General features: G+C 42.7%; 1 protein-coding gene across 3 annotated transcripts in view; it reads right to left on the bottom strand.

Annotated features, from left to right (window-relative positions):
* The window catches only part of LOC128863599 (electroneutral sodium bicarbonate exchanger 1), a 100,019-nt gene that overhangs the window by 38,460 nt on the left and 46,972 nt on the right, over positions 1-14,587 (bottom strand). For all 3 annotated transcript variants that reach the window (XM_054102830.1, XM_054102833.1, XM_054102831.1), the window contains exons 5-9: positions 4,776-5,010; positions 3,899-4,709; positions 3,699-3,833; positions 3,130-3,632; positions 2,738-3,050 (exon numbers count right to left, since the gene is read on the bottom strand). In XM_054102830.1, the coding sequence (XP_053958805.1) occupies positions 2,738-3,050; positions 3,130-3,632; positions 3,699-3,833; positions 3,899-4,709; positions 4,776-5,010 (1,997 nt within the window). The remainder of the gene's footprint in view (positions 1-2,737; positions 3,051-3,129; positions 3,633-3,698; positions 3,834-3,898; positions 4,710-4,775; positions 5,011-14,587) is intronic.

Below are 14,587 nucleotides of genomic sequence, written 5' to 3'. Positions count from 1 at the left end.
AAGGTGAGTTGGTGATTGAATTATTTGTATGTATTGGTTGTTGTGGTCGATGTAGAAGCACGTGAAGAGGAGTTTGCAAGGTAGTGAGAATTGAAGTGTCATTTAATGAGGTGCAAACATCTGTTAATATTTTAGGTGAATTTCTTTTTTTGTTCATTTCAGACGGTTTTTGTTATTGTGGAGGCTAATGTGGAATTGTTGTTAGTGGGTGTGTGAGCATATAGAGAAATAATTTTTAAAAAAAGTGTGAAAGGAGTATTGGTGGAGGAGGAGGTGTTAGCGGAGGAAGGGTGATGCTTGAGCAATTAGCGTACCAGGTGTATATCTATGAAATGAGACTTTTTTCAATTTCAAACGTTTATTAACATAAAATGGTTACAAATTTAATCTTCAAAATAATAGCCATCGCTAGCGACACATTTTTCCCATCTCTCAGGCAATTCGTGGATGCCGCGCCAAAAAAATTGGCCGTCTTTGGCCGCACACCAATCATCGAGCCATTTTTTGGCTTCTTCGTGAGAATTGAAGCACTGCTCGGAAAGCGCTTGGCCCATCGATGCAAACAAATGATAATCGAAAGCCGCGAAGTCTGGTGAGTAAGCCGCATGCACCAGCTGTTCCCAATCGTACGTCTCCACCAATTCCCGGGTCGCTCTTGTTCGATGTGGCGGTGCATTGTCATCAAGAAAAATGACTTTGTGACGCCGATCGGCATATTCTGGGCGTTTTTGGTGTATAGCGCTGTTAAAATCGGTCAATTGTCGTTGGTAGCGTGCACCGTCAACTGTTTCACCTGGTTTTCATAGCTCGTACCAAATCATACCCCGATTTGAATTTGTGAATTTTACTATCTATATTTTATACGTGGTAGTGTATCATTTTGCTGTTCCATGCACGGAGGTTCGAACCTACGCACTTCCGAATGGTAGTCACGCACCAACTCATTCGGTTACGACGGCCGATACGGGACCCTTACTCTTTCTCATTCTCCTGCAGGGAAAATCCATATTTGTTTTTTATTGGTATCGCAGAAAAACTGTCGCACCAAACGGGCATATATACTAATACGAAATTGAATAGTGCGAGTTTTACTTATTATATATCCCAAAAGTGAATGTTATAAATTTTGCTTCTTTATTAGGTTTTTAAATAAGTTGCTTTACTTTCTTTAAAATTACTTTACCTTAAAAAAAAAAAAAATAATTGGCGCGTACACTTCTGTTAGGTGTTGGCCGAGCTCCTCCTCCTATTTGTGGTGTGCGTTTTTGATGTTGTTCCACAAATGGAGGGACCTACAGTTTCAAGCCGACTCCGAACGGCAAATATTTTTATGAGGAGCTTTTTCATGGCAGGAATACACTCGGAGGTTTGCCATTGCCTGCCGAGGGGCGACCGCTATTAGAAAAATGTTTTTATAAATTTTGCTTTCACCGAGATTCGAACCAACGACCTCTCTGTGAATTCCGAATGATAGTCACGCACCAACCCATTCGGCTACGGCAGCCGCTATATATACTTATACATGCATATTTCCATACGTATTATATAACAGTCATACAGGGTGTTCGGTGGCAGAATTAAAAATTAATTACTAATGATAAAAATGTATGTCAATAAATTACAAAAGAGGACAAGTGCGGATTTGATTTTTAAAATTATTTCCTATAAATGTTGACAGTTGCGTCGGATACACTATTGGAATCTGGCCTCCGTATTCTGGCCACTCGCTGGAGAAATGATGTATGGATACCATTAACCTTCCGGGCAATCTTGTTTTTAGTGCTAAAATTGTCGCTGTGTTTGTTTCATATATTTTTCTTTTCACCCCTACAGAAAAAGTCCATGCTTCCAAAAACCCAAGTGTAAGATCGGGTAACCTGGGTGGCAAGGATATGTCACGGCTTATCAGTTTGTTACGGAATAAATCACGTAGTATAGCCATAAACTGTCTGACGGTATGCGGCCTAAAATCTTTCCCCAATATTTCATGCACAATACTTTGTGGCAGTTTCAGGGCAGCCGCTGTCTGGCCACGGATTGCCGCGGATTATAGTGGAATATTTTGATTTGTTCTCAATATCCGACTGGGCTCAGTCCGTGGGCTGTTTGTCACCGAACTTACCGCCCGGATACTTGGCATCCAAGAATTAATCAAATCTTTATTTGGGGCATCACGTAAACGTAAAATTTCAAAATCTACGACGAGCTACACACGTATCATTGGCCTTGAAATACGTTTCGAATACGAGGGTATGTTGTTTACCCGTCCGCTGCGACATTGTGACTAAATAATCCGCACTAATAACGAAGCTAGCGCGATCGTCTTCTACTCAGGCGCTCAGCGCTAAGCGAGGAACTTTAAATGGATTAAAATATAGATAGGCTTTAGATTAATAATTTTTTAGGAGACTTTCACTGCGCGGTAATGTAATTATACATACATACATAAACCTAAGCAACATATTGGTACTTTGTACTGATCATAATTGTTGAGGTCTATGTTATGCCTTTTGTTTTAATTTTAGGTAGCCACCACTAGTTTTTCAACGTAGTTGAAATCCTTGTAGCCATTCCGTTTCAAATTTTAGGACAGGTGACAAATATTGTCTGTAACATTATTAACTTATTTTAAAGACTTTCTATAATAATGTAATCGTATAGTAAGTAAGTTGGATAAGTAGATGCTCTGGTTCTCCTGGCAATAATATTAGTATATAATTATATTGTAGGATCTTACCTTTCGAAGGAACATAAAGTCGGGCTGATACTTCGCCGGCATCAACATTATGAGTATTCGATCAAAGAATTGTAAACCCGCTAATGATGCTATACCCATGTAAAGAAAAACGCCGAAGAGTACAGGCATTGGAATATGACAAAGCAGTGGAGTTAAAGTAACTGACAGTCCGATTGTTAAGAATATTAAAACATGTGTTACGCGTTGCTCCCGAACACCCAAAAATGTTGGCTTCTCTCCTGGGGCAGAGCAGTCCGACTCCAGTTTTAATGAATTAACATGATTTATACTAAGAACAGTTGCGGCAACAAACCTAATAGACACAGAACCAAATGTATACACAATGCATATCAAATAAAATTAGAAAACTATTAAAATTAAAAATTGCATACCATGGTAAACCCATTATACTGCATATTTGTATTAAGATCGAGAGTATAAATAAATCCAAGTGGTAACCACATCCCTTCTTAAGTTTGTTTTCTTTACGGTTTATTATGACCGATGTAATTTGCTGATCCATAAAGATTAAAATCGTTCCCAATATTGCAGGAAAAACTGCAATGACTGCCGTCCACCAAGGATTATTTGCCGTGAACGGTGGTACAAGCCAACCACGTGAGCTCAAGGTCGGTTTAAATTCATGGGGTACATCGAGCTTCGGTGTGGCAATGTTCATAGTAAAGTCCAAAAATGACATTGATAATATTGCAATAATAACGGCAAAATCGCTAATATATTGACGCACAGAGGACGGAAAATACGACGCATTCTTAAAATCTTTTAATATGACAGACATTATAAAGGTGCCGCAGAAGAGAATAAGTGACATAAGGAAGACATTTTCGGTGCTTGAATGAGAACAGTCAGGGCCGACACGAGTTCCATTGTTCAGCTGGCGGATGTTTGTAAATAAAGACAAGATTAGAAAATGTATATATATGGTCTGATATCTACTTACTAAGCAAGTTGATTTGTCATATTTTGCATAATCCAGAATTGTGTAATTACTATTAGGTGGTGGTGTGCAAATACAATCATAAATTGGATTACTTAAAGGAAAGTTGCTTTTTATCATCCAAACATTTTCAACAGCCTAAAGCGAAACAAATATTTATTCAGGATTATTAAGTTCTTCATTAAAATGGAGAAAAATATTACCTTGTATATAAAAATGAATGCAATTAATGTAGCGAAATTCTCCTCGGTGAAGCGTGTAATATAACAAACCAAAGCGCTGGCGTCGACAGCTGTTAAAAATAGCAGTATTGCAGCTATCCAAGTACCAATCCAAAATCGAAAAGTCAAATATTCCCAACCTTGACTTTGGCAAAAGTCGTAAACAATAGTCTCAAATACTAGGACTGGTCCGGTGGATCCTAAAATTGTGAGTGGTTGTCCCGAAAATAGACCGTACCCCATACCGCAAACAAATCCGGAAACCAATGACTCCATAGCTGCTATATTCTTTCCTGTAGCTTCGGCTAGTAAGCCACCAAATGTTATAATCGGAGACAGACAAGCAAAGTACAAAAAGATCCAGGAGGCAACACACTGCATTGAAAAGCCGTCCTTGAAATCTGTACAGTACCACTTGATTTTCCTTCTAACGTCATTCCTTAATCCGCCGAAAAGGTCACCGGTACGCACTAATCCAGACTCTAGACGTAACCGTTGTTCTTCTTCTTCGTCATCTGCTTCTTCTTTCGATATTTCAGGTGGTCGTTTACGAACCTCTTGCGAAGGTATAACAGCTGGAGGTTCAATTCTTATAGTTGGATCCCATTCGCCTGGAGGTAATATAGTGACTGAATCTAAAAATTCATCTATACCGACAATTAAGTGGTCGGTTTTTTTGGCACGATATGCAACTTCATGGAATATCTCATCAGACATAAGAGTTCCGATGGCACGGCCGATTTCTTGTAGATTATTTTGACTGCCAGGTCCTCCCAACGCAACAAAAATGAAACTGAAGAAATATTTTCATTTAATGAAATTTTGATTTACATTAGTACGAGTATTTTTGATAACAAACCGTGTTGGTACTGGAACTTCAGTTAAATCACCCAAAAATGATGATTTATTTAATCGAACAAATCCTACTAAAGTTTTTTCCAGGAAATCCACTTCGCCGATAAGGATGTTACTTGCCTCAGCGCCGGATGGGATTTTCCGCATGAAATTTGTGTTGGTGGCATGCTCGTTGAAATCGCTTGAGCTATTGTTACATTGTATACATGCGTTACTAGGGCTCTTAGGCATATCTTCCCCTATTTTCAAAGTATTTTCATTGAACGATTTAAAAAAATATTTCTTTTAATAGAGCTCACATGATCTTTAAATATGTAATTTTATAATATATTAAGCGGTTAAATATTTTTTGTTAAAACACCGGAAAAGCAATCATTTTAGTTATGTTACAAGGCTGACATTTGTACATAGTATGCGCTACATAGTACTACATACATACATATTGCAAACTTATTTCTAAAATTTTAGACATTGACCAATTGCCCAATGCCAAATAATTCGTTTAAACAGACTTTTGTAGCCGGAAATTAAAGATTTCAGTAGAATGGCGCGCCATGCCACAATCGATCTTTCGGTAATCGTGATATCAGCCGTTTCCGCGCTGTTAATTGGCCACCTAGGAGATGCGATTTGACAGCCTTCGAATTTTTTGTGTGGGTTGTGAAGAAACGATGCTACGCTAATAACCCAATATTGATTCAGAATGTCGAGCAAATCATTCGTGAGATAGAGTTAGAAACCATTACATAGCACTTCGTTTACATTAGTTTGCTTCGTTTGAATGTCACAAAAAAATCACAATATTACCAAACCATTCACTGAATTTTCACAAACATACTAGTTCTCTTCCGTTTGTTTGTTTTGTTCATTTGTTTTGTATTGGAATGGAGCCTGAAGTCAACTTTGTCAAAATCGCGAAATATTAAGTAACTGTAAGTAACTGTCAAACATGGCGGCGAGGAGCTGGTAAGGTGCATGCATCAGCTCCTATGCAAAATATGGTCGGATGAAAGCATGCCTGCCGATTGGAATTTAAGTGTGCTCTGCCCAATCCATAAGAAGGGCGATCCTGCAATTTGTGCCAATTACCGCGGGATTAGTCTTCTAAATATCGCCTATAAGGTTCTAGCGAGCGTATTGTGTGAAAGGCTGAAGCCCACCGTCAACCAACTGATTGGACCTTATCAGTGTGGCTTCAGACTTGGAAAGTCTACCATCGACCAAATATTCTCAATACGCCAAATCTTGGAAAAGACCCATGAAAGGAGAATCGACACACACCATCTTTTCGTTGACTTCAAAGCTGCATTCGACAGTACGGAAAGGAGTTACCTGTATGCCGCTATGCCTGAATTTGGTATCCCCGCAAAACTAATACGGCTATGTAAGATGACGTTGCTCAACACCAGCAGCGCCGTCAGAATTGGGAAGGACCTCTCCGAGCCGTTTGATACCAAACGAGGTTTCAGACAGGCTCGCTGTCGTGTGACTTCTTTAACCTGATGTTGGAGAGCATCGTACGAGCCGCAGAACTTAATCGCTCAGGCACAATATTTTATAAGAGCGTACAATTGTTGGCGTATGCCGATGATATTGATATCATCGGCCTTAACAACCGCGCTGTTAGTTCTGCCTTCTCCAAACTGGATAAAGAGGCAAAGCGAATGGGTTTGGTGGTGAACGAGGACAAAACGAAGTACCTCCTGTCTTCAAACAAACAGTCGGCGCACTCGCGTATCGGCACTCACGTCACTGTAGACAGTTATAATTTCGAGGTTGTAAAAGACTTCGTTTATTTAGGAACCAGCATTAACACCGATAACAATGTCAGCCTTGAAATCCAACGTAGAATCTCTCTTGCCAACAAGTGCTACTTTGGACTAAGTAGGCAACTGAGCAGTAAAGTCCTCTCTCGACGAACAAAACTAACACTCTACAAGACTCTCATCATGCCCGTCCTAACGTATGGCGCAGAAGCGTGGACGATGACAACATCCGATGAAGCGACGCTTGGAGTGTTCGAGAGAAAGATTCTGCGTAAGATTTTTGATGAGCTGTATGAGCTTTACGGCGACATAGACATAGCGCAGCGAATAAAGATCCAGCGGCTTCGTTGGCTGGCTCATGTCGTCCGAATGGATACAAACGCTCCGGCTTTGAAAGTATTCGATGCGGTACCAGCTGGTGGTAGCAGAGGAAGAGGAAAGCCTCCTCTGCGTTGGAAAGATCAGGTGGAGAAGGACTTGGCTTCACTTGGTGTGTCCAACTGGCGCCGGTTAGCACGAGAAAGAAACGACTGGCGCGCTTTGTTAAGCTCGGCCAAAATCGCGTAAGCGGTTATCGCGCCAATTAAGAAGAAGAAGAAGTAAGTAACTGTAGTAAAGTAACTGGGAAGGCGCTACCTGCAGTATTCAGTTGGTCTTGAGCATTTATTGGGTTGGGAGAGTAATTTTATTGGCTACGGACAACCGTTAGAATATAAAACGGCACAAATTGCAATTGCAAAACGGCAATTAATATTCGGCTTTTCTAATATTATACTCGAAGCAAATCGCTGAGAATAAAGACAATCTTGCACATTTGTTACACACGATTAAGTATGATACGAGTGGAGTTAGTGTGGCGATTTGAAGATATTAGGCATTGTTAGTGGTTTGCAAGCCAGCTACACAAAACACATTTTTTGTGAACATCAAATACTCGGGATGTTGATTCTCTTTAAAATGTACTTTAAAAAATACTTTCTGTTACGAGAAGAACGCATTATAGGTCACTACAACATTTTGTTACCGCCATTGCACATAAAATTTAGACTGGTCAAAAAGTGTATTAAAGCGATCAACTGGACTATCTAGTTTTTCAACATTTGCTAAATTTTTTCCGAAGCTGTTACTAAATTATTGGTGGGAATCAATTTAGGACTAGACTAATGAAAAATGTACCTAAGACACGAGGTTCTATGGCGAAGCTTATAGGCGTTATTTAGAATACTAATTCCGCGCTAATTGCACTCATAAGGTCATGTTGCAAAGATAACCACGGGTCTTAAAGGCGACTGTACGAACGAACTGGGATAGCGGCCTCAAGGGGGGATCCAACAATTAGGAATATTTTAAGCTAGCCAAACAAGAGTAATCCTCTGAAGCAAACAACGGAGCACCTAACTAAAGACATCGAGAAACCGTCACCACTTCAAAAAGGCACAAAAACAGCGAGATCCCCAGTACGTGTAATCAAAAGTAATCCATAGATGGAGGTTTTCATCGTGGAGACACCGAAGACGATTGCTGCCTCCACTAGAGAATGCTATACAACGCCAAGGAGTACGCTCATTGACAGCTTTTTTGGAACTGTGTCGGCTATGGACGTCAGAGCTGAATTGGGAACACAACAAGATATGGAACGTGGTGCATCCACAACCACGGCACAACCAGTAGGGGGTGCAGGTCTTATTTAACCACAGACGGTGACCCAGCAGCCCAATTGATGAAAGTACGCTTAATGTCTCTTGGAAGAGAAATTATTGAGTTTCAGAAGTTCTGCACAGAGAAATATGCATAAAGATGTATTCAGGCGGTGCATCATCATCAAACGACTTCATACTGAAGTCATGCTGGAGATGGTCAAAGAGGAAAGGCGGAGGGGGTTGGATGAAAAGAATCCTTCAACCCAAGAGATGAAGACTCGGCTTGCACAAGGCCTAGTGGATATTAGCCAATCCACTAAGAGAGTCAGGACAAAATCTAGCCCTAAGGAAGCAGGAAAAACTAAATCCCCAGCTGCTAAGAAGCAAAAGTCCCTTGGTGCGGGGACGAAGATAAGGATCAGGGATGAGAAGGAGGAGTGGATCAAGGTTCAAAAAAGGCCCATACAGAAACCCTCGCACAAAATAATTCGGACGAAAACTGATGCAATCTTCGTTACGACTAAATCAAAAAAGATGTCATATGCTGATATGCTACGGGCGGTCAAAGCCAATGATGCCATAAAGTCGCTGATTGAAGAGGTCCATACATTGAGGCATACCCAAAAAGGAGAGCTTTTGCTTGAGCTCAGCAGAACAAAAAGCACTAGTTCCCGTATACTACAAGCAGCAATACAGGGCGTACTTAAGGAAGACGCATCGGTGCAACTGAAGACCCACATTATGACTATTCGCTGTAAAGCCTTGGTAACGGTTATTAGCAGCAAGGAAAAGCTGTTGGATGCCCTAGAGGCACAAGCTTAAGTCAGGAGGCCAGAAGACTCTGCTGTAAGATTGGCAAAAATGGATTATGGAGGTGCGCAGATAGCATACATATCGCTCCCTGCAGAAGACGCCATGATGGTTCTAGACTTAAAACTCTCCATGTAGGACGGGTTCGGTGCTCGCTATCGGAACCAACATTCCCAATTATATGCTAAAAATGTTGGGAGTATGGACATGTAGCTACAAAATGTAAAGGAATTGATAAACCAAATCTTTGCAGAAGATACGGCGAGGATGGCCACAGGGTGCAACATGCAAGAACCTGGAAAGATGTGCACTTCGCTGTGGTGCACACAACGAGGGGAAAATGTTCTGGATTCCAGGAGGCAGTTAATAAAAAGCACGCATGAGGATAGTACAAATTAACCTCAACCATTGCAGAACTGCTCGAGATATATTGTGGAGGAATATGAGCGAGCTTAAAGCTGACTTCGCTCTAATCTCCGAACCATGTTCTGTTATTGACACCTATAACTGGTTACCTGATGCAATATACGGGGCTGCGATCTGGATACCGGGAAATATTACCGCAAGCCAGATGGTTCACAAGAAGACCTATCATCATTGCAGTTGACTTTAACACGTAGTCGACCACGTGGGGAAGCCCACGGACCCACCCCAGAGGAAGAATACTGGAAGAAACGTTTGCTAATCCGGATCTGACGCTTTTAAATACACCAGGATGCCACACGTTCGATATAGGTACTAGACGATCAGCCATAAACCTTGCCTTCGCCGATAGATCCACGGCAACTCGCGTGCAGTGGCATATTTCAAGCATGTACACCCACAGTGATCACCATGCAGTCATAATGGACCTGTACACACGCCCAAACCGACAAGGAAAGTGCAAGGAGAGGAATGCTTTTGACGCAGAATCTTTCCTAGCGATCTGGAACGGGTCGTACTTTGCTACTGAACCTACAAAACGGCGAGCAAACCAAGTAGCAAAGCGATTGGAAGAAGTCTGCGATGCAGCGATGCCAAGACCCAGAGGAACTTCAAACCAAGAGCCTGTATATTGGTGGACAGACGAAATCGCGAAACTTCGAAAACGATGAAACAAATCTCGCAGAAGAGCTCAAAGAGCGCGTCGCCGGCCATCTTATTCTGCTCAGCAGGCCCTTCGTAAAGAAGCCCGACGCACATTGCAACAGGGAAAGGTGGTCCCTTACCTTTTCCACCCCAGAGCCCTGTAAAGGTAACGAGGTAACAGGACAGGTGGGGCATCCGGCTCTATAAAATATTGCGCTGTCCTAGGGTTGGACATAAAGAACGCTTTCAACTCAGCAAATTGGACTTTAATCCTTTCAGCACTGAGTGGTCTTGCACGGCCTTCTTACCTGCTTCGGAATATCCAGAGCTATTTCGATGGCAGGTTTCTTGAATACGACACAGATGACGGACCTCAGAAATACACAGTGACAGAGAAACTGAAGTAGTCTTGTTGAGCAAAAAGAAGAAGAGGGAGAGTTTGACGGTAAATGTCGGAGGTCTCAACATCCAGTCCCAGCCGGCTATTCAGTACTTAGGGGTTATGATTGACTCGCCCATGACCTTCAAAGAGCACACGGTGAAAGTCAGTACAAAAGGCGCCGTAGATGCAAATGCTCTAACACGGTTGCTGCCGAACGTTGAGGGAGCCTAAGGTGCACGAAGGAGACTTCTATCTACTGTGACAGACTCCATCCTGTTATATGCCGCTCCTCTTTGGTCCCAAGCCCGAGAAATACACCTACGAGGGACCAGACAGGTTTATAGAGTGAGCGCTTTGCGTTTAGCCTGTGCATGCCAGACAGTACCTGATGATGCAATTTGCGTGATTGCGGGGAAAATTCCACTGGATATCCGAGCACGTGAACTAAACCGTCTCTATCCAAGACAAGGAGCAAAACCTACAACGGACCAAATGTTGGCACGGCGAATGGCGTCACTTGACGAATGGCAGCGAAGATGGGATCATTCTTCTAAAGGCCGCTGGACGCACGAACTTATCCCTAACCTTAACACGTGGTTACGGCGAAGACACGGAGAAGTGGATTACTTCCTCTCCCCTGAGCGGACACGGGTGCTTTCCGTGCCATCTGCATAGGTTTGGTCTCTCCGCTTCACCACTCTGCCCTCCCTGCCCATAGAATGTTGAAGGCGCACCACACGTACTCGTCTACTGTCAAAGATTCGCAAGAGAACGTGGGGAGCTAGCCACTATCCTTGGAAGACAGCCAAGTGAGATTAATTAAACTGGCAGTATGTGCATTTCAAAACATTGCTGGGATGCTGCATGCAAGTTTTCCAAGCAAGTATTGCGTACGCTACACAAGCAGGGTGAAGAAAGGCGAACAATAGAGCTGTTTCAGTACCGGCAGCTAGAGCAAAATAATATTAACGCCCTGAGCCACGTCTGATCACACCGAACTTCCCGACAAGTGCTAAAGCTAACATGAAATTCCAGAGGACGTCGACTCAGACATATAAATATATATATAATTGGAGCGTGCACCCCTTTTTTGTGTTTGGCCGAGCTCCTCCTCCTATTTATGGCGTCCACAAATGATGTTGTTCCACAAATGGAGGGACTTACAATTTCAAGCCGACTCCGCACGGCAGATATTTTTATGAGGAGCTTTTCCATGGCAGAAATTCACTCGGAGGTTTGCCATTGCCTGCCGAGGGGTGACAACTATAAGAAACATGTTTTTCTTAATTTTGGTGTTTCACCGAGATTCGAACCTACGTGCTCTCTGTGTATTCCGAATGGTAGTCACGCACCAACCCATTCGGCTACGGCGGCCGCCTCAGACATACCGAGAACAATTACGGACGCTTGAGTTAATGGCTCACGACCATAACATACGCAGACAAGACGGTAATGCACACGATATTACCGACGTATAGCCTACATACATCATAGGTAGAGACCCTGGACGCAGGTTTCTTTTGTGCTTGTTATCCACAATCACAGCTCCACCCTAGATGTGGTGCAAATGCGGTCTCGGGGTGGAAGTTAGTCGAAGAGCGGAGGTCTGTTTTATTGGGAACGTGCTCCACATATCATTCTCGCGACGGCATCAATTGAATGTTTCTGATATTTTTATCCTCCCCTCCCACAAAAAAACTAAAAAACAAAAAAAAGCAACGTACTATGATCTCAGTCCCTGTACAACAAGTAGGAGAACGTGGCCAGAATGGTACATAGGCCGCACAAGCTGACTGTTACAACTGAACAGAAAATACATAAGAAATCTGCTTGGGATTCTAACTGGGCACTGTCGTATAGGCAGGCATGCCAGCACACTGGGAGCAACCCATAAAGACTAGATTATTCCAAGGCTTTCGATAAAGTCTGCCATTCAACCTTAATCTCAAAACAAATAAGTTTTGGGTTTCAGTCTTTTTTCCTGAAATAGATTAAGTCTTACCTTTTCAATCGTGAATGTGTTGTCGATAATATATCCTCTTATCCTTTTATTGCCTCTTCCGGTGTCCCGCAGGCACCATTGTGGGTCATTTGTTCTTTGCAATTTTTCTTAATGACATATCTGAATGTTTCCATTTTTCTGAGTGTCTTTTAAATGCAGACGACTTAAAAATTTTTAAAACTGTATTAATGGGGGCCGCTCCTCCAGCACTTTCGAATTTAAGAGCAAAGCGAAATAACTTAATTTTATGAAAAAATTTTGACTAGTTGACGTATGGTGAACTATACAAACATCCAGGAGCGTTTGACTCATAGTGAGCGGCTTCTCTGGTCAGCGTCTGTCTCAAGGTTAGGAGCGGCTGTAACTTACGCGTAATTTGGCTGGCGAGTCATCAGAATGGAGACCAGTAACCTTCCGACTTTGAAATACTGGACATATTTGGAAATGAGAAACCTGGACTGGGCTTGTAATTCCCCGTTACATGAGTATGCGGCTTGAAACACCGTAGAAATGGCTTTCAGAAAGAATTGCAAACTCTCCGTCCTAATAAAACCTGGCAGGTCTTAGGATACGTTTAATACTCGTTGTGTTGGACTTAGGCTATGTAGGTTAGGTTGAGACGACTCCCTATTTGTACCAGTTGGGGCTTGGCTCTGAACTCTGGATCCCATAAGGGCCAGGGTCAACCCTCGCCTGACCTCACTACTTGCATAGATAATCATGGAGCCTTAAGGAAACTGTCACACGAAAATCACTATGGAACTGGAGGCGGACCAAAGAAAATCCAAGCGAAACGACCCACGTCACAAGCCTATCGTAGCAGCGCCCGGAACGCCACAATCAGCGAAAAGGTGGAGAGGTAAAGCTAGCCCAAAGGACGTTACAAATGGGTCGGGCAGAACGCCTGAGGCAAAGAAAAGGGAGGCAACGACCCCAGGAAACCTACACCCACAGAAAATGACAACAACACCAAGTAAGAAGCAGGAATGGGCAAAAGTTCAAAACAAAAATGACAAGAATGCACGAAATCACAAGCGAGTGGTCAAAGCAATAACACCCAGGGCAGATGCTTTGGTGATGGGGCAGACATACTGAGAAAAGTAAAATCAAATGAAGAGCTAAAAGAGCTCAGTCAAAATGTCAGAACTATGCCACCTACGCAAAAAGGTGGTTTGCTGATAGAGCTCAGGTGTAAAAAAGACGCCAATACTGCAAAGTTTCAAGCAACTATCCAAAAAGTCTTAGCAAACATGGCAACGGTTGATTTACGTATGCATGGTTACCGTGCAATTCAGAGATCTCCGCACTGACGTGAGCACGGCTGAAGAACTAATAGATACGCTGACCGAACAAGCAAAAACTAAGAGACCGAGGGGTGACAACTATAAGAAACATGTTTTTCTTAATTTTGGTGTTTCACCGAGATTCGAACCTACGTGCTCTCTGTGTATTCCGAATGGTAGTCACGCACCAACCCATTCGGCTACGGCGGCCGCCTCAGACATACCGAGAACAATTACGGACGCTTGAGTTAATGGACTATTGGTTGGATACGCTGCCGAGTGTCAGAAGTTGTAACCCCAAAGTACTGCTTCCGATGCTGGGGATATGGTCATATGGCCACAGCATGTAAAGAGCCGGATCGAGCAAACGAATGCAGGAGATGTGGAACAACGGGGCACAATGCCGCGAGCTGTAAGCAGGAGGAGATGGCCACAGGGACAATTTGCATGCATGTTATCATTGATGGAAATTGAGCTCAGTGGAAAACGCCCAATACTGGTCGTTGGACATTTTAATGCTTGGTCACTGGCATGGGGTAGCAGGAAAACAAAAGCGAGAGGTCGGTTATTGGAAGATTTCTTCGCTTCCCTGGAGCTGGTGCTATTGAATGAGCACGGAGTTCACACTTTCGAGAACCACAACGGACAGTCAGTGATTGACATCGCTTTCGCAGACCGAGCTACGGCGATAAACGTCAAATGGAAACGGGAAGACAAATTATACCCGCATAGCGATCATCTCCACATCACAATAGTTATCAGCAAGACTATTAAAAAGCCAAGTTGCCACAGAGTACAAGCGAAAACATGGAAGACCAGGTCTTTTAACATAAAAGCCTTCAACGAAAAATGGGAAGGATTAAAA

The sequence above is a fragment of the Anastrepha ludens genome, chromosome 5 (genome assembly GCF_028408465.1).
Source record: "Anastrepha ludens isolate Willacy chromosome 5, idAnaLude1.1, whole genome shotgun sequence".
NCBI lineage: Eukaryota > Metazoa > Arthropoda > Insecta > Diptera > Tephritidae > Anastrepha > Anastrepha ludens.
This window is presented reverse-complemented; position numbering and strand designations above follow the sequence as displayed.